Source organism: Physella acuta, unplaced genomic scaffold, assembly GCF_028476545.2.
Source record: "Physella acuta isolate Inbredline_101_S28 unplaced genomic scaffold, ASM2847654v3 ptg001531l, whole genome shotgun sequence".
NCBI classification, from domain to species: Eukaryota; Metazoa; Mollusca; class Gastropoda; family Physidae; genus Physella; species Physella acuta.
The window spans coordinates 105117-122921 of NW_026733046.1; the positions used below are offsets into that span (position 1 = coordinate 105117).

At 50.6% G+C, this 17805-nt stretch overlaps 2 protein-coding genes across 2 annotated transcripts; one reads left to right on the top strand and one right to left on the bottom strand.

Annotated features, from left to right (window-relative positions):
• Positions 1-438: 438 nt before the first annotated feature.
• LOC131928689 (uncharacterized) lies at positions 439-9242 on the bottom strand. Its single transcript, XM_059284775.1, has 6 exons — positions 9138-9242; positions 8546-8659; positions 3018-3093; positions 2345-2408; positions 1288-1406; positions 439-608 (listed from the first exon to the last, which is right to left on the bottom strand). The coding sequence occupies exons 2-6, from the start codon at positions 8649-8651 to the stop codon at positions 497-499; spliced, it is 477 nt and encodes a 158-aa protein (XP_059140758.1). The 5' UTR covers positions 8652-8659; positions 9138-9242; the 3' UTR covers positions 439-496.
• Positions 9243-14326: 5084 nt separating this feature from the next.
• On the top strand, positions 14327-16657 carry LOC131928674 (soluble scavenger receptor cysteine-rich domain-containing protein SSC5D-like). Its single transcript, XM_059284753.1, has one exon. The coding sequence runs from the start codon at positions 14327-14329 to the stop codon at positions 16655-16657; it is 2331 nt and encodes a 776-aa protein (XP_059140736.1).
• Positions 16658-17805: the final 1148 nt, after the last annotated feature.

Sequence of the window (17805 nt, forward strand, 5' to 3'; positions counted from 1 at the left end):
CAAAACGACAGAACAAAACGATAGAACAAAACGATAGAACAAAACGATAGAACAAAACGACAGAACAAAACGATAGAACAAAACGATAGAACAAAACGATAGAACAAAACGACAGAACAAAACGATAGAACAAAACGATAGAACAAAACGATAGAACAAAACGATAGAACAAAACGATAGAACAAAACGATAGAACAAAACGATAGAACAAAACGATAGAACAAAACGATAGAACAAAACGATAGAACAAAACAATAGAACAAAACGATAGAACAAAACGATAGAACAAAACGATAGAACAAAACGACAGAACAAAACGATAGAACAAAACGATAGAACAAAACGATAGAACAAAACGATAGAACAAAACGATAGAACAAAACGACAGTACTGAGTTGAACCGTTTCTCCTGATGAAACCAAACAGCCAAGTGCGATATAAAGAACACGTTTTGTTTTTATTTCAGTTCAAAGGTCAAATAAATTAAACCATCATCTTAACCAACAGGAAGGACGTCGTTTTCTACAATAATTACGTCACTACACTGGTTGAACAATGGCGGCGTTTTGTTTGTGACGTAGCTGACTTGTAGCACCTGGTTGCCGGGTCTGAAAGGAATTGTTTAAATTTTGTAAAGAGATTGTTTACACTTTGTAAAGAGATTGTTTACATCTCGTAAAGGGATTGTTTACATTTCGTAAAGGGATTGTTTACATTTCGTACAGGGATTGTTTACATTTCGTAAAGGAATTGTTTACATTTCGTAAAGGGATTGTTTACATTTCGTACAGGAATTGTTTACATTTCGTAAAGGGATTGTTTACATTTCGTAAAGACAGACATAAGAAGGAAAACTTTTTAATACAGCAATAAAAATGAAAAAAAAATGTTTAATACAGAATTTAAATTTGGAAACTGTCGAAAAAAAACAATAACAATAGGGGATGTTCCTCCCTGATAAAATAGTAAACATTACCACAGAAGTTTTCCTTGGTACCTGGAAGTCTGGTCAATATTTTTTTCCAATCAGAGCGTAAAGCTGTGTTCTATATATTGCATTTCAAGTCCAGTTACATCAGTCTTAACAACACGGTACAGATATTGATATGGCTACAGGATTATGCTAATTAATGAGTGGAGAATCCTAATGAGTTCACAACACAACCCTAGCCTTCAAGCAACAACTGTGACATCAGGTGAACCTAAAGGTGGATCTGGCGAGTCATTGGCGGCACACAGAGGGTTAAACAACTGAACCCAGGGGAACCTAGAGGGTTAAACACTTACGTGCGGGGTACAGCGATGGTTGCAGAGTAGAGGGTCAAGGACGGGTCACTCGTGTCAGGGACACGGGTCAACTCTTTCAAGGACGTCTCGTCAGCACCCAGTGACACGCTGAAGTAACCCTACACGGTGGAGGTGTAAACAATTTTTTAAATTACGTCCCTTGCTTCACACGTTTAAATGTAAACAATTGTTTGAATTACGTCCCTTGCTTCACACAAATGTAAACAATTGTTTAAATTACGTCCCTTGATTCACACGTTTAAATGTAAACAATTGTTTGAATTACGTCCCTTGATTCACACATTTAAATGTAAAGAATTATTAGAATTACGTCCCTTGATTCACACGTTTAAATGTAAAGAATTGTTAGAATTACGTCCCTTGATTCACACGTTTAAATGTAAACAATTCTTTGAATTACGTCCCTTGATTCACACATTTAAATGTAAAGAATTATTAGAATTACGTCCCTTGATTCACACGTTTAAATGTAAAGAATTGTTAGAATTACGTCCCTTGATTCACACGTTTAAATGTAAACAATTGTTTGAATTACGTCCCTTGATTCACACATTTAAATGTAAAGAATTATTAGAATTACGTCCCTTGATTCACACGTTTAAATGTAAAGAATTGTTAGAATTACGTTCTGGTTTTATGCCTCTAAATAAAAACAATTCTCGTAATTACACCCCTTGTTTCACACATGTAAATATAAGCAATTACCAGAGTTATGCCCCTTTCTTTACACATAAGATAAATAAAATCTAAAATAATTGAAATTTTCAATGGAACTATCCGTGAGGTAAATTCATGAAGCAGACGACAGACTAACATTAAGCAGATTACAGACTGACATGAAGCAGACGACAGACTAACATGGAGCAGTCGACAGACTAACATGAAGCAGACGACAGACTAACATGGAGCAGTCGACAGACTAACATGAAGCAGACGACAGACTAACATGAAGCAGACGACAGACTAACATGAAGCAGACGACAGACTAACATGAAGCAGACGACAGACTAACATGAAGCAGACGACACAGACTTACAGGTGCGGCGCTGTTGAAGTGGTCAATGTTCTTTTGGAAGGTGACGACAAAATTTTTACCGGCTCTGTGGGTGGATGAAACAAACGGTGTCATGTGATTTAACTGTCATGTGACTTAACTGTGTCATGTGACTTAACTGATAGACATGACTTCAACTGTGTGACATGACATTTATGGTTTGACTCCCTCTACGTCATAATTATTTTAGTTTGTAAAACAAAAGCATTGGACATTACATACAACATTGGGACATTACATACAACATTGGGACATTACTTACAACATTGGGACATTACTTACAACATTGGGACATTACTTACAACATTGGGACATTACATACAACATTGGGACATTACATACAACATTGGGACATTACATACAACATTGGGACATTACTTACAACATTGGGACATTACTTACAACATTGGGACATTACAACATTGGGACATTGGCAATTACGAGTGTGAGATGATTTAGAATGATTGTGTTCGAGTGTGAGATGATTGAGAATGATTGTGTACGAGCGTGAGATGATTGAGAATGATTGTGTGCGAGTGTGAGATGATTGGGAATGATTGGGAATTATTGTGTGCAAGTGTGAGATGATTGAGAATGATTGTGTACGAGCGTGATTTGATTGGGAATGATTGTCCACCAATGATAGCAGGCTTACAGCAGTCCAGTGGTTGACGTCAAGTTTTGAGCTCGGCCCCCACACGGTGGCGTAATCAGGTAGCAGTCCTGTGCACCTGTAGGACAACAAGAGAACATTGTTGGGGGGGGGGGGGGACAACAAGAGGACATTGTGGGGGGGGACAACAAGAGGACATTGTTGGGGGGACAACAAGAGGACATTGTTGGGGGGGGGGGGACAACAAGAGGACATTGTTGGGGGGGGGGACAACAAGAGGACATTGTTGGGGGGGGGAACAACAAGAGGACATTGTTGGGGGGACAACAAGAGGACATTGTTGGGGGGGACAACAAGAGGACATTGTTGGGGGGACAACAAGAGGACATTGTTGGGGGGACAACAAGAGGACATTGTTGGGGGGGACAACAAGAGGACATTGTTGGGGGGACAACAAGAGGACATTGTTGGGGGGACAACAAGAGGACATTGTTGTGGGGGGGGGGGGACAACAAGAGGACATTGTTGGGGGGACAACAAGAGGACATTGTTGGGGGGACAACAAGAGGACATTGTTGGGGGGGGGACAACAAGAGGACATTGTTGGGGGGACAACAAGAGGACATTGTTGGGGGGGACAACAAGAGGACATTGTTGGGGGGACAACAAGAGGACATTGTTGGGGGGACAACAAGAGGACATTGTTGGGGGGGGGGACAACAAGAGGACATTGTTGGGGGGACAACAAGAGGACATTGTTGGGGGGACAACAAGAGGACATTGTTGGGGGGGACAACAAGAGGACATTGTTGGGGGGACAACAAGAGGACATTGTTGGAGGGACAACAAGAGGACATTGTTGGGGGGACAACAAGAGGACATTGTTGGGGGGACAACAAGAGGACATTGTTGGGGGGACAACAAGAGGACATTGTTGGGGGGACAACAAGAGGACATTGTTGGGGGGGGGACAACAAGAGGACATTGTTGGGGGGGGGGGGACAACAAGAGGACATTGTTGGGGGGACAACAAGAGGACATTGTTGGGGGGACAACAAGAGGACATTGTTGGGGGGGGACAACAAGAGGACATTGTTGGGGGGACAACAAGAGGACATTGTTGGGGGGGACAACAAGAAAAGAGGACATTGTTGGGGGGGACAACAAGAGGACATTGTTGGGGGGGGGGACAACAAGAGGACATTGTTGGGGGGGACAACAAGAGGACATTGTTGGGGGGGACAACAAGAGGACATTGTTGGGGGGGACAACAAGAGGACATTGTTGGGGGGGACAACAAGAGGACATTGTTGGGGGGGACAACAAGAGGACATTGTTGGGGGGGGGGACAACAAGAGGACATTGTTGGGGGGGGGGACATGACACAGAGGACATTGTTGGGGGGGACAACAAGAGGACATTGTTGGGGGGGACAACAAGAGGACATTGTTGGGGGGGGGGGACAACAAGAGGACATTGTTGGGGGGGGGACAACAAGAGGACATTGTTGGGGGGACAACAAGAGGACATTGTTGGGGGGGGGACAACAAGAGGACATTGTTGGGGGGGGGACAACAAGAGGACATGTTGGGGGGGGACAACAAGAGGACATTGTTGGGAGGGCGACAACAAGAGGACATTGTTGGGGGGACAACAAGAGGACCATTTGTTGGGGGGGACAACAAGAGGACATTGTTGGGGGACAACAAGAGGACATTGTTGGGGGGACAACAAGAGGACATTGTTGGGGGGACAACAAGAGGACATTGTTGGGGGGACAACAAGAGGACATTGTTGGGGGGGACAACAAGAGGACATTGTTGGGGGGGACAACAAGAGGACATTGTTGGGGGGGACAACAAGAGGACATTGTTGGGGGGGGGAACAACAAGAGGACATTGTTGGGGGGGACAACAAGAGGACATTGTTGGGGGGGACAACAAGAGGACATTGTTGGGGGGGGGACAACAAGAGGACATTGTTGGGGGGGGGGGGGACAACAAGAGGACATTGTTGGGGGGGACAACAAGAGGACATTGTTGGGGGGACAACAAGAGGACATTGTTGGGGGGGACAACAAGAGGACATTGTTGGGGGGACAACAAGAGGACATTGTTGGGGGGACAACAAGAGGACATTGTTGGGGGGGGGACAACAAGAGGACATTGTTGGGGGGGACAACAAGAGGACATTGTTGGGGGGACAACAAGAGGACATTGTTGGGGGGACAACAAGAGGACATTGTTGGGGGGACAACAAGAGGACATTGTTGGGGGGGACAACAAGAGGACATTGTTGGGGGGGGGACAACAAGAGGACATTGTTGGGGGGGACAACAAGAGGACATTGTTGGGGGGACAACAAGAGGACATTGTTGGGGGGGACAACAAGAGGACATTGTTGGGGGGGGGGGGACAACAAGAGGACATTGTTGGGGGGGGGGGGGGGGACAACAAGAGGACATTGTTGGGGGGACAACAAGAGGACATTGTTGGGGGGACAACAAGAGGACATTGTTGGGGGGGGGGGGACAACAAGAGGACATTGTTGGGGGGACAACAAGAGGACATTGTTGGGGGGGACAACAAGAGGACATTGTTGGAGGGACAACAAGAGGACATTGTTGGGGGGGACAACAAGAGGACATTGTTGGGGGGGGGGGGGGACAACAAGAGGACATTGTTGGGGGGGGGGAACAACAAGAGGACATTGTTGGGGGGGACAACAAGAGGACATTGTTGGGGGGACAACAAGAGGACATTGTTGGAGGGACAACAAGAGGACATTGTTGGGGGGACAACAAGAGGACATTGTTGGGGGGGGGGGACAACAAGAGGACATTGTTGGGGGGACAACAAGAGGACATTGTTGGAGGGACAACAAGAGGACATTGTTGGGGGGGGGGGGGGGGAACAACAAGAGGACATTGTTGGGGGGGACAACAAGAGGACATTGTTGGGGGGACAACAAGAGGACATTGTTGGGGGGGGGGGAACAACAAGAGGACATTGTTGGGGGGACAACAAGAGGACATTGTTGGGGGGACAACAAGAGGACATTGTTGGGGGGGGGGAACAACAAGAGGACATTGTTGGGGGGACAACAAGAGGACATTGTTGGGGGGACAACAAGAGGACATTGTTGGGGGGGGGGGAACAACAAGAGGACATTGTTGGGGGGACAACAAGAGGACATTGTTGGGGGGACAACAAGAGGACATTGTTGGAGGGGACAACAAGAGGACATTGTTGGGGGGGACAACAAGAGGACATTGTTGGGGGGGGGGACAACAAGAGGACATTGTTGGGGGGACAACAAGAGGACATTGTTGGAGGGACAACAAGAGGACATTGTTGGGGGGGGGGGAACAACAAGAGGACATTGTTGGGGGGACAACAAGAGGACATTGTTGGGGGGACAACAAGAGGACATTGTTGGAGGGACAACAAGAGGACATTGTTGGGGGGACAACAAGAGGACATTGTTGGGGGGGGGGGACAACAAGAGGACATTGTTGGGGGGGGGGGGACAACAAGAGGACATTGTTGGGGGGGACAACAAGAGGACATTGTTGGGGGACAACAAGAGGACATTGTTGGGGGGGGGGGGCAACAAGAGGACATTGTTGGGGGGACAACAAGAGGACATTGTTGGGGGGACAACAAGAGGACATTGTTGGAGGGACAACAAGAGGACATTGTTGGGGGGGGGGAACAACAAGAGGACATTGTTGGGGGGACAACAAGAGGACATTGTTGGGGGGACAACAAGAGGACATTGTTGGAGGGACAACAAGAGGACATTGTTGGGGGGACAACAAGAGGACATTGTTGGGGGGGGGGGGGACAACAAGAGGACATTGTTGGGGGGACAACAAGAGGACATTGTTGGAGGGACAACAAGAGGACATTGTTGGGGGGGGGGGGGGAACAACAAGAGGACATTGTTGGGGGGACAACAAGAGGACATTGTTGGGGGGACAACAAGAGGACATTGTTGGGGGGGGGGGACAACAAGAGGACATTGTTGGGGGGACAACAAGAGGACATTGTTGGGGGGACAACAAGAGGACATTGTTGGGGGGGGGGACAACAAGAGGACATTGTTGGGGGGGGGGGACAACAAGAGGACATTGTTGGGGGGGGACAACAAGAGGACATTGTTGGGGGGGGGGGAACAACAAGAGGACATTGTTGGGGGGGGGGACAACAAGAGGACATTGTTGGGGGGGGGGGGACAACAAGAGGACATTGTTGGGGGGGGGACAACAAGAGGACATTGTTGGGGGGACAACAAGAGGACATTGTTGGGGGGACAACAAGAGGACATTGTTGGGGGGGACAACAAGAGGACATTGTTGGGGGGGGGGGACAACAAGAGGACATTGTTGGGGGAACAACAAGAGGACATTGTTGGGGGGGACAACAAGAGGACATTGTTGGGGGGGGGGGGGGACAACAAGAGGACATTGTTGGGGGAACAACAAGAGGACATTGTTGGGGGGGACAACAAGAGGACATTGTTGGGGGGGACAACAAGAGGACATTGTTGGGGGGGGGGACAACAAGAGGACATTGTTGGGGGGACAACAAGAGGACATTGTTGGGGGGACAACAAGAGGACATTGTTGGGGGGACAACAAGAGGACATTGTTGGGGGGACAACAAGAGGACATTGTTGGGGGGGGGACAACAAGAGGACATTGTTGGGGGGGGGGACAACAAGAGGACATTGTTGGGGGGGGGGGGGACAACAAGAGGACATTGTTGGGAGGGGGGAACAACAAGAGGACATTGTTGGGGGGGGGACAACAAGAGGACATTGTTGGGGGGGGGACAACAAGAGGACATTGTTGGGGGACAACAAGAGGACATTGTTGGGGGGGGGGACATTTTTTACACTTCTTTTTCTTTTCAGTTGTCCTTTTAGTGTTTTTATCATCATTCGAAACCATGGTGAATCTGTTTACTGAACTCTGACACTGGGCCACTTTCACACTTTGGCGCACATATACACACACACACACATTTACGTAGTTTAGCATTATTTTTTTAAAACACAAATACTGGCCTCATTAAAAGATAGCTCTCGTCCAATTGTCTGAGTTTATCGAATATGTTCTGCGATCATGAGCACAATTTTACTCACGATCATAATTTCTGTGTTACAACACAACTATTCAGTCACCACAATCACCAACAGTGCTTCTTTCACGCTTTCTCTGAGGGGTGGCGGCGCTTGAAACTTTCAAGGGGGGGGGGGGGGGGGGGGGGCGCACTTAAAATTCTTTGGGGGAGGTGGGCGGTCACAATACACGCTGACCACTGAATGTGGTAAGAGGGTTTACATCTGATCAGAGGCGTCACTAGTTAGGCGATACTTAATGTGGAGGGGAGGGGAGGGGGGTCACTTGCCCGAATGCGACAAATGCCCGAAATTAATCTCCAAAATGCCGTACTGTACAGTCTATGAACACGAGCATACCTGCAGCATTGATACCATTGGCTGTTCATGAACACGAGCATACCTGCAGCATTGATACCATTGGCTGTTCATGAACACGAGCATACCTGCAGCATTGATACCATTGGCAGTTCCTCGTTGGGCGGGGCTGACAAGGCATAAGTGGCCAGAACAAATGCAAATCAGTGCAGCTAAAATTACAATTTTCATCATTGTCGAACCTAAAAGGAAAAATCTTTTAAACTTAGTATATATATATATTCACAAGAAAATATTTCTATTCACGATAGATAAAAAAATTATTTTCCAACTTGTTGAAATTGAGCTCGGATTTTTGAAGTTTAAAAAGTAGACTATCGAGGTAGGTGAAATAGAGTGCATAATCTCGCATGTATGTCAATAAATATGGTGGAACTTTTCTTTGCCATATCGTTTTTAACCAGTTAAGCTATTTCATTCTTAGAGCTATTGAATAATTGCATGTCCATAGCTGTGAAAGTCTATTTCATTGGTCCGGCTATTGAATATTTGTATGTATATTGCTGTTATGTTACGTTGAACGAGCTAAACATTAGGTTAGGAATGTACCACGGTACAACAGTACAGCAGGGTACAAGTCGCGAAGGTACAATAATGGTACAAATGGTTAAGCTAAACAACACAACTGGCGTTTAACTGTAACGAATGTACCAAACTTACCTCGCTCTCTAAGACCTTCAGGGTAAATTATTTCTTGTTTGGAGACATCGGTTCAGTCCCATTTTATACAAGTGTTGGACACGAACATTGGAAACATGTTTTCACACGTGACTAGAATTAACCAATGGTTTCATTGGATTGTTGTTGTTTTTTTTTAATAACGCGGGTCAAATCTTTCATGCGTTTATTTGGCAAAAAAATAGTTTACATTTTTTTTTATCTCTGCTGTTCTTCAAATACGACGTCATCATGACCTAGTTTAAATTTCCAAATCTTTTAAAAGTTTAAGATAAACACATTTTCCAGGATATTTTATCAAGAAAAAAATCTAGTACCAAGGTATAGTTGCTCAAGGTGTAGGGCTCAAGGTATAGGAGCTCAAGGTGTAGGGCTCAAGGTATAGGAGCTCAAGGTGTAGGGCTCAAGGTGTAGGGCTCAAGGTGTAGGGCTCAAGGTGTAGGGCTCAAGGTGTAGGGCTCAAGGTGTAGGGCTCAAGGTATAGGAGCTCAAGGTGTAGGGCTCAAGGTATAGGAGCTCAAGGTGTAGGGCTCAAGGTGTAGGGCTCAAGGTGTAGGGCTCAAGGTGTAGGGCTCAAGGTGTAGGGCTCAAGGTGTAGGGCTCAAGGTGTAGGGCTCAAGGTGTAGGGCTCAAGGTGTAGGGCTCAAGGTGTAGGGCTCAAGGTGTAGGGCTCAAGGTGTAGGGCTCTGTAGGGCTCAAGGTGTAGGGCTCAAGGTGTAGGGGCTCTGTAGGGGCTCAAGGTGTAGGGCTCAAGGTGTAGGGCTCAAGGTGTAGGGCTCTGTAGGGCTCAAGGTGTAGGGCTCAAGGTGTAGGGCTCAAGGTGTAGGGGCTCAAGGTGTAGGGCTCAAGGTGTAGGGCTCAAGGTGTAGGGGTTCTGTAGGGCTCAATGTGAAGGGCTCAAGGTGTAGGGCTCAAGATGTAGGGCTCAAGGTGTAGGGGCTCTGTAGGGGCTCAAGGTGTAGGACTCAAGGTGTAGGGTTCTGTAGGGGCTCAAGGTGTGGGGCTCAAGGTGTAGGGCTCAAGGTGTAGGGCTCAAGGTGTAGGGGCTCTGTAGGGGCTCAAGGTGTAGGGCTCAAGGTGTAGGGTTCTGTAGGGGCTCAAGGTGTAGGGCTCAAGGTGTAGGGCTCAAGGTGTAGGGGCTCAAGGTGTAGGGCTCTGTAGGGGCTCAAGGTGTAGGGCTCAAGGTGTAGGGCTCAAGGTGTAGGGCTCAAGGTGTAGGGCTCAAGGTGTAGGGCTCAAGGTGTAGGGCTCAAGGTGTAGGGGCTCAAGGTGTAGGGCTCAAGGTGTAGGGCAAGGTGTAGGGCTCAAGGTGTAGGGCTCAAGGTGTAGGGCTCAAGGTGTAGGGCTCAAGGTGTAGGGCTCAAGGTGTAGGGCTCAAGGTGTAGGGCTCAAGGTGTAGGGCTCAAGGTGTAGGGCTCAAGGTGTAGGGCTCTGTAGGGCTCAAGGTGTAGGGTTCTGTAGGGGCTCAAGGTGTAGGGCTCAAGGTGTAGGGCTCAAGGTGTAGGGCTCAAGGTGTAGGGCTCAAGGTGTAGGGCTCAAGGTGTAGGCCTCAAGGTGTAGGGCTCAAGGTGTAGGGCTCAAGGTGTAGGGCTCTGTAGGGCTCAAGGTGTAGGGTTCTGTAGGGGCTCAAGGTGTAGGGCTCAAGGTGTAGGGCTCAAGGTGTAGGGCTCAAGGTGTAGGGCTCAAGGTGTAGGGCTCAAGGTGTAGGGCTCTGTAGGGGCTCAAGGTGTAGGGCTCAAGGTGTAGGGCTCAAGGTGTAGGGCTCAAGGTGTAGGGCTCAAGGTGTAGGGCTCAAGGTGTAGGGCTCAAGGTGTAGGGCTCAAGGTGTAGGGCTCTGTAGGGCTCAAGGTGTAGGGTTCTGTAGGGGCTCAAGGTGTAGGGCTCAAGGTGTAGGGCTCAAGGTGTAGGGCTCTGTAGGGCTCAAGGTGTAGGGCTCAAGGTGTAGGGGCTCTGTAGGGGCTCAATGTGTAGGGGCTCAAGGTGTAGGGCTCAAGGTGTAGGGCTCAAGGTGTAGGGCTCAAGGTGTAGGGCTCAAGGTGTAGGGCTCAAGGTGTAGGGGCTCTGTAGGGCTTAAGGTGTAGGGCTCAAGGTGTAGGGCTCAAGGTGTAGGGTTCTGTAGGGGCTCAAGGTGTAGGGCTCAAGGTGTAGGGCTCAAGGTGTAGGGCTCTGTAGGGGCTCAAGGTGTAGGGGCTCAAGGTGTAGGGCTCAAGGTGTAGGGCTCAAGGTGTAGGGCTCACGGTGTAGGGCTCAAGGTGTAGGGCTCAAGGTGTAGGGGCTCTGTAGGGCTTAAGGTGTAGGGCTCAAGGTGTAGGGCTCAAGGTGTAGGGGCTCTGTAGGGCTTAAGGTGTAGGGCTCAAGGTGTAGGGCTCAAGGTGTAGGGCTCAAGGTGTAGGGCTCAGGGTGTAGGGTTCTGTAGGGCTCAAGGAGTAGGGCTCAAGGTGTAGGGCTCAAGGTGTAGGGCTCAAGGTGTAGGGCTCAAGGTGTAGGGTTCTGTAGGGCTCAAGGTGTAGGGCTCAAGGTGTAGGGCTCAAGGTGTAGGTCTCAAGGTGTAGGGCTCAAGGTGTAGGGCTCAAGGTGTAGGGCTCAAGGTGTAGGGCTCAAGATGTAGGGGCTCAAGGTGTAGGGGCTCTGTAGGGGCTCAAGGTGTAGGGCTCAAGGTGTAGGGCTCAAGGTGTAGGGCTCAAGGTGTATGGTTCAAGGTGTAGGGCTCAAGGTGTAGGGCTCAAGGTGTAGGGCTCAAGGTGTAGGGGCTCTGTAGGGCTCAAGGTGTAGGGCTCAAGGTGTAGGGCTCAAGGTGTAGGGCTCAAGGTGTAGGGGCTCTGTAGGGCTCAAGGTGTAGGGCTCAAGGTGTAGGGGCTCAAGGTGTAGGGCTCAAGGTGTAGGGCTCAAGGTGTAGGGCTCAAGGTGTAGGGCTCAAGGTGTAGGGCTAAAGGTGTAGGGCTCAGGGTGTAGGGCTCTAGGGCTCAAGATGTAGGGCTCAAGGTGTAAGGCTCAAAGTGTAGGGCTAAAGATGTAGGGCTCAGGGTGTAGGGCTCTAGGGCTCAAGGTGTAGGGCTCAAGGTGTAAGGCTCAAAGTGTAGGGCTCAATGTGTAGGGCTCAAGGTGTAGGGCTCAATGTGTAGGGCTCAAGGTGTATGGTTCAAGTTGTAGGGCTCAAGGTGTATGGTTCAAGGTGTAGGGCTCAATGTGTAGGGCTCAAGGTGTAGGGCTCAAGGTGTAGGGCTCTGTAGGGCTCAAGGTGTAGGGTTCTGTAGGGGCTCAAGGTGTAGGGCTCAAGGTGTAGGGCTCAAGGTGTAGGGCTCAAGGTGTAGGGCTCAAGGTGTAGGGCTCAAGGTGTAGGGCTCTGTAGGGGCTCAAGGTGTAGGGCTCAAGGTGTAGGGCTCAAGGTGTAGGGCTCAAGGTGTAGGGCTCAAGGTGTAGGGCTCAAGGTGTAGGGCTCAAGGTGTAGGGCTCAAGGTGTAGGGCTCAAGGTGTAGGGCTCTGTAGGGCTCAAGGTGTAGGGTTCTGTAGGGGCTCAAGGTGTAGGGCTCAAGGTGTAGGGCTCAAGGTGTAGGGCTCTGTAGGGCTCAAGGTGTAGGGCTCAAGGTGTAGGGGCTCTGTAGGGGCTCAATGTGTAGGGGCTCAAGGTGTAGGGCTCAAGGTGTAGGGCTCAAGGTGTAGGGCTCAAGGTGTAGGGCTCAAGGTGTAGGGCTCAAGGTGTAGGGGCTCTGTAGGGCTTAAGGTGTAGGGCTCAAGGTGTAGGGCTCAAGGTGTAGGGTTCTGTAGGGGCTCAAGGTGTAGGGCTCAAGGTGTAGGGCTCAAGGTGTAGGGCTCTGTAGGGGCTCAAGGTGTAGGGGCTCAAGGTGTAGGGCTCAAGGTGTAGGGCTCAAGGTGTAGGGCTCACGGTGTAGGGCTCAAGGTGTAGGGCTCAAGGTGTAGGGGCTCTGTAGGGCTTAAGGTGTAGGGCTCAAGGTGTAGGGCTCAAGGTGTAGGGGCTCTGTAGGGCTTAAGGTGTAGGGCTCAAGGTGTAGGGCTCAAGGTGTAGGGCTCAAGGTGTAGGGCTCAGGGTGTAGGGTTCTGTAGGGCTCAAGGAGTAGGGCTCAAGGTGTAGGGCTCAAGGTGTAGGGCTCAAGGTGTAGGGCTCAAGGTGTAGGGTTCTGTAGGGCTCAAGGTGTAGGGCTCAAGGTGTAGGGCTCAAGGTGTAGGTCTCAAGGTGTAGGGCTCAAGGTGTAGGGCTCAAGGTGTAGGGCTCAAGGTGTAGGGCTCAAGATGTAGGGGCTCAAGGTGTAGGGGCTCTGTAGGGGCTCAAGGTGTAGGGCTCAAGGTGTAGGGCTCAAGGTGTAGGGCTCAAGGTGTATGGTTCAAGGTGTAGGGCTCAAGGTGTAGGGCTCAAGGTGTAGGGCTCAAGGTGTAGGGGCTCTGTAGGGCTCAAGGTGTAGGGCTCAAGGTGTAGGGCTCAAGGTGTAGGGCTCAAGGTGTAGGGGCTCTGTAGGGCTCAAGGTGTAGGGCTCAAGGTGTAGGGGCTCAAGGTGTAGGGCTCAAGGTGTAGGGCTCAAGGTGTAGGGCTCAAGGTGTAGGGCTCAAGGTGTAGGGCTAAAGGTGTAGGGCTCAGGGTGTAGGGCTCTAGGGCTCAAGATGTAGGGCTCAAGGTGTAAGGCTCAAAGTGTAGGGCTAAAGGTGTAGGGCTCAGGGTGTAGGGCTCTAGGGCTCAAGGTGTAGGGCTCAAGGTGTAAGGCTCAAAGTGTAGGGCTCAATGTGTAGGGCTCAAGGTGTAGGGCTCAATGTGTAGGGCTCAAGGTGTATGGTTCAAGGTGTAGGGCTCAAGGTGTATGGTTCAAGGTGTAGGGCTCAATGTGTAGGGCTCAAGGTGTAGGGCTCTGTAGGGTTCAAGGTGTAGGGCTCAAGATATAGGGCTCAAGGTGTAGGGCTCAAGGTGTAGGGCTCAAGGTGTAGGGCTCAAGGTGTAGGGCTCAAGGTGTAGGGCTCAAGGTGTATGGTTCAAGGTGTAGGGCTCAAGGTGTAGGGCTCAAGGTGTAGGGCTCAAGGTGTAGGGCTCAAGATATAGGGCTCAAGGTGTAGGGGCTCTGTAGGGCTCAAGGTGTAGGGCTCAATGTGTAGGGCTCAAGGTGTAGGGCTCAAGGTGTAGGGCTCAAGGTGTAGGGCTCAATGTGTAGGGACCCAGACAGTGGCCCATGGACCCAGACAGTGGCCCATGGACCCAGACAGTGGACCCAGACAATGGACCCAGACAGTGGATCCAGACAGTGGCCCATGGACCCAGACAGTGGCCCATGGACCCAGACAGTGGACCCAGACAATGGACCCAGACAGTGGATCCAGACAGTGGCCCATGGACCCAGACAGTGGACCCAGACAGTGGCCCATGGACCCAGACAGTGGACCCAGACAGTGGACCCAGACAGTGGACCCAGACAGTGGACCCAGACAGTGGCCCATGGACCCAGACAGTGGCCCATGGACCCAGACAGTGGCCCATGGACCCAGACAGTGGCCCATGGAGACAGTGGACCCAGACAGTGGACCCAGACAGTGGACCCAGACAGTGGACCCAGACAGTGGACCCAGACAGTTGCCCATGGACCCAGACAGTGGACCCAGACAGTGGACCCAGACAGTGGACCCAGACAGTGGACCCAGACAGTGGCCCATGGACCCAGACAGTGGACCCAGACAGTGGACCCAGACAGTGGCCCATGGACCCAGACAGTGGCCCATGGACCCAAACAGTGGCCCATGGACCCAGACAGAGGACCCAGACAGTGGACCCAGACAGTGGCCCATGGACCCAGACTGTGGCCCATGGGCCCAGACAGTGGACCCAGACAGTGGCCCATGGACCCAAACAGTGGCCCATGGACCCAGACAGTGGACCCAAACAGTGGACAATGGACCCAGACAGTGGACCCAGACAGTGGACCAAGACAGTGGCCCATGGACCCAAACAGTGGCCCATGGACCCAGACAGTGGACCCAAACAGTGGCCCATGGACCCAGACAGTGGACCCAGACAGTGGACCCAGACAGTGGCCCATGGACCCAGACAGTGGCCCATTGACCCAAACAGTGGCCCATGGACCCAGACAGTGGACCCAAACAGTGGACCCAGACAGTGGCCCATGGACCCAGACAGTGGCCCATGGACCCAGACAGTGGCCCATGGAGACAGTGGACCCAGACAGTGGACCCAGACAGTGGACCCAGACAGTGGACCATGGACACAGACAGTGGCCCATGGACCCAGACAGTGGACCCAGACAGTAGACCTAGACAGTGGACCCAGACAGTGGACCCAGACAGTGGACCCAGACAGTGGACCCAGACAGTGGACCCAGACAGTGGACCATGGACCCAGACAGTGGCCCATGGACCCAGACAGTGGCCCATGGACCCAGACAGTGGCCCATGGACCCAGACAGTGGCCCATGGAGACAGTGGACCCAAACAGTGGACCCAGACAGTGGACCCAGACAGTGGACCCAGACAGTGGACCATGGACCCAGACAGTGGACCCAGACAGTAGACCCAGACAGTGGACCCAGACAGTGGACCCAGACAGTGGCCCATGGACCCAGACAGTGGACCCAAACAGTGGACCCAGACAGTGGACCCAGACAGTGGACCCAGACAGTGGACCAAGACAGTGGACCATGGACCCAGACAGTGGACCATGGACCCAGACAGTGGACACAGACAGTGGACCCAGACAGTGGCCCATGGACCCAGACAGTGGACCCAGACAGTGGACCCAGACAGTGGACACAGACAGTGGCCCATGGACCCAGACAGTGGCCCATGGACCCAGACAGTGGACCCAGACAGTGGACCCAGACAGTGGACCCAGACAGTGGACCCAGACAGTGGACCCAGATAGTGGCCCATGGACCCAGACAGTGGACCCAGATAGTGGCCCATGGACCCAGACAGTGGACCCAGACAGTGGCCCATGGACCCAGACAGTGGACCCAGACAGTGGCCCATGGACCCAGACAGTGGCCCATGGACCCAGACAGTGGACCCAGACAGTGGCCCATGGACCCAGACAGTGGCCCATGGACCCAGACAGTGGACCCAGACAGTGGCCCATGGACCCAGACAGTGGCCCATGGACCCAGACAGTGGCCCATGGACCCAGACAGTGGACCCAGACAGTGGCCCATGGACCCAGACAGTGGCCCATGGACCCAGACAGTGGACCCAGACAGTGGCCCATGGACCCAGACAGTGGCCCATGGACCCAGACAGTGGACCCAGACAGTGGCCCATGGACCCAGACAGTGGCCCATGGACCCAGACAATGGACCCAGACAGTGGACCCAGACAGTGGAACCAGACAGTGGCCCATGGACCCAGACAGTGGAACAAGACAGTGGACCCAGACAGTGGCCCATGGACCCAGACAGTGGACCCAGACAGTAGACCCAGACAGTGGCCCATGGACCCAGACAGTGGCCCATGGACCCAGACAGTGGCCCATGGACCCAGACAGTGGACCCAGACAGTAGACCCAGACAGTGGCCCATGGACCCAGACAGTGGCCCATGGACCCAGACAGTGGCCCATGGACCTAATACAAAATGCTGCAGCGACTCCGAAATTTGACTGTTGTTCTCGAGAGAACAGCTAAATTTAAAAGCTCATGAAAAGATGGTGTACTTATGGTAACATGTGTGGTTACCGTGGTTGTGGTTTTGCTTCCGACCAGAATACCTCCGGTACAAATGTGAAATACAGTCGGAACAAGATCTGGAAATGTTGAACCGATAGTACTTGGCGCGTGGTCCAGATTGTTGATGACGTACTGAGCCTGTGGTGACTTTTGGACCAACAACAATGTCACGATTAAAGGAAAAAGTTTAACAAACTCGGTCTAAGAATTGTTTGAGAGAGGTCACGGCTAACAGATGGGCAGTCCCACGATGAGAGGCATGGAGTTGATTGTAGTTTGATTAGAGCTAATTATGCTAATTTTTTTTAGCTGTTGAAATGTCACATCATCACAACAGTGATTATCTTCAAATTTCGACATCTCATACTTGCATTTCATACATCGCTGCGTGATCTGGTGATCTGGTTTTTTATACTGGTCATTCATACATAGCTGTGTGATTTGGTTTAGTCAGGACTGACCAAACTTAAAGATGTAGTTAGTGTTGCAAACAACTTTAAACTAATACTCTCTCAAATGTCTCATTATTTTTAACTGTAAGAAACAGTTTAAAAGCTATGGAAAAACTAAAGCAGTGAAATAAACAACCAAAATTTCACACACACACACACACACACACACATATATATATATATATATATATATATATATATTTGATGGCTAATGTGTTCATCTATTCCAATACTGTAAATCTATTGTGAGGGCCATTAATTAAAAGTGCAATGTTTTTGTCTCACTCCTTCTGTACAGTCCTCCGACAAACAATTGTCTCACATCAGATGGAGAGCAACTGCATATTTTCTCGCTGTGTGTCAGCCAATTGTTGAATCCTCGCATAAAGACAAACACAATCAAACCCTCTGAACAAGCACATTAACAGCGACCCCATACGGGCTTTGTCGACACCTTGCAAGGGGAGACAATGGACAGCAGACGAACTCACCATTTTACCCGCCATTAGCCAATCAGCAGGCCCAGACGACG

What these genes read in the sequence shown, in the direction of transcription:
- LOC131928689 (XM_059284775.1), bottom strand. Translation starts at nt 8,651, where the DNA reads ATGATGAAAATTGTAATTTTAGCTGCACTGATTTGCATTTGTTCTGGC. An exon ending in CAATGGTATCAATGCTGCAG is followed by an intron (nt 3,094 to 8,545) that starts GTATGCTCGTGT and finishes GTTGTCCTACAG; the next exon opens with GTGCACAGGACTGCTACCTG. An exon ending in ACTTCAACAGCGCCGCACCT is followed by an intron (nt 1,407 to 2,344) that starts GTAAGTCTGTGT and finishes TCCACCGTGTAG; the next exon opens with GGTTACTTCAGCGTGTCACT.
- LOC131928674 (XM_059284753.1), top strand. Translation starts at nt 14,327, where the DNA reads ATGGACCCAGACAGTGGCCCATGGACCCAGACAGTGGACCCAGACAAT.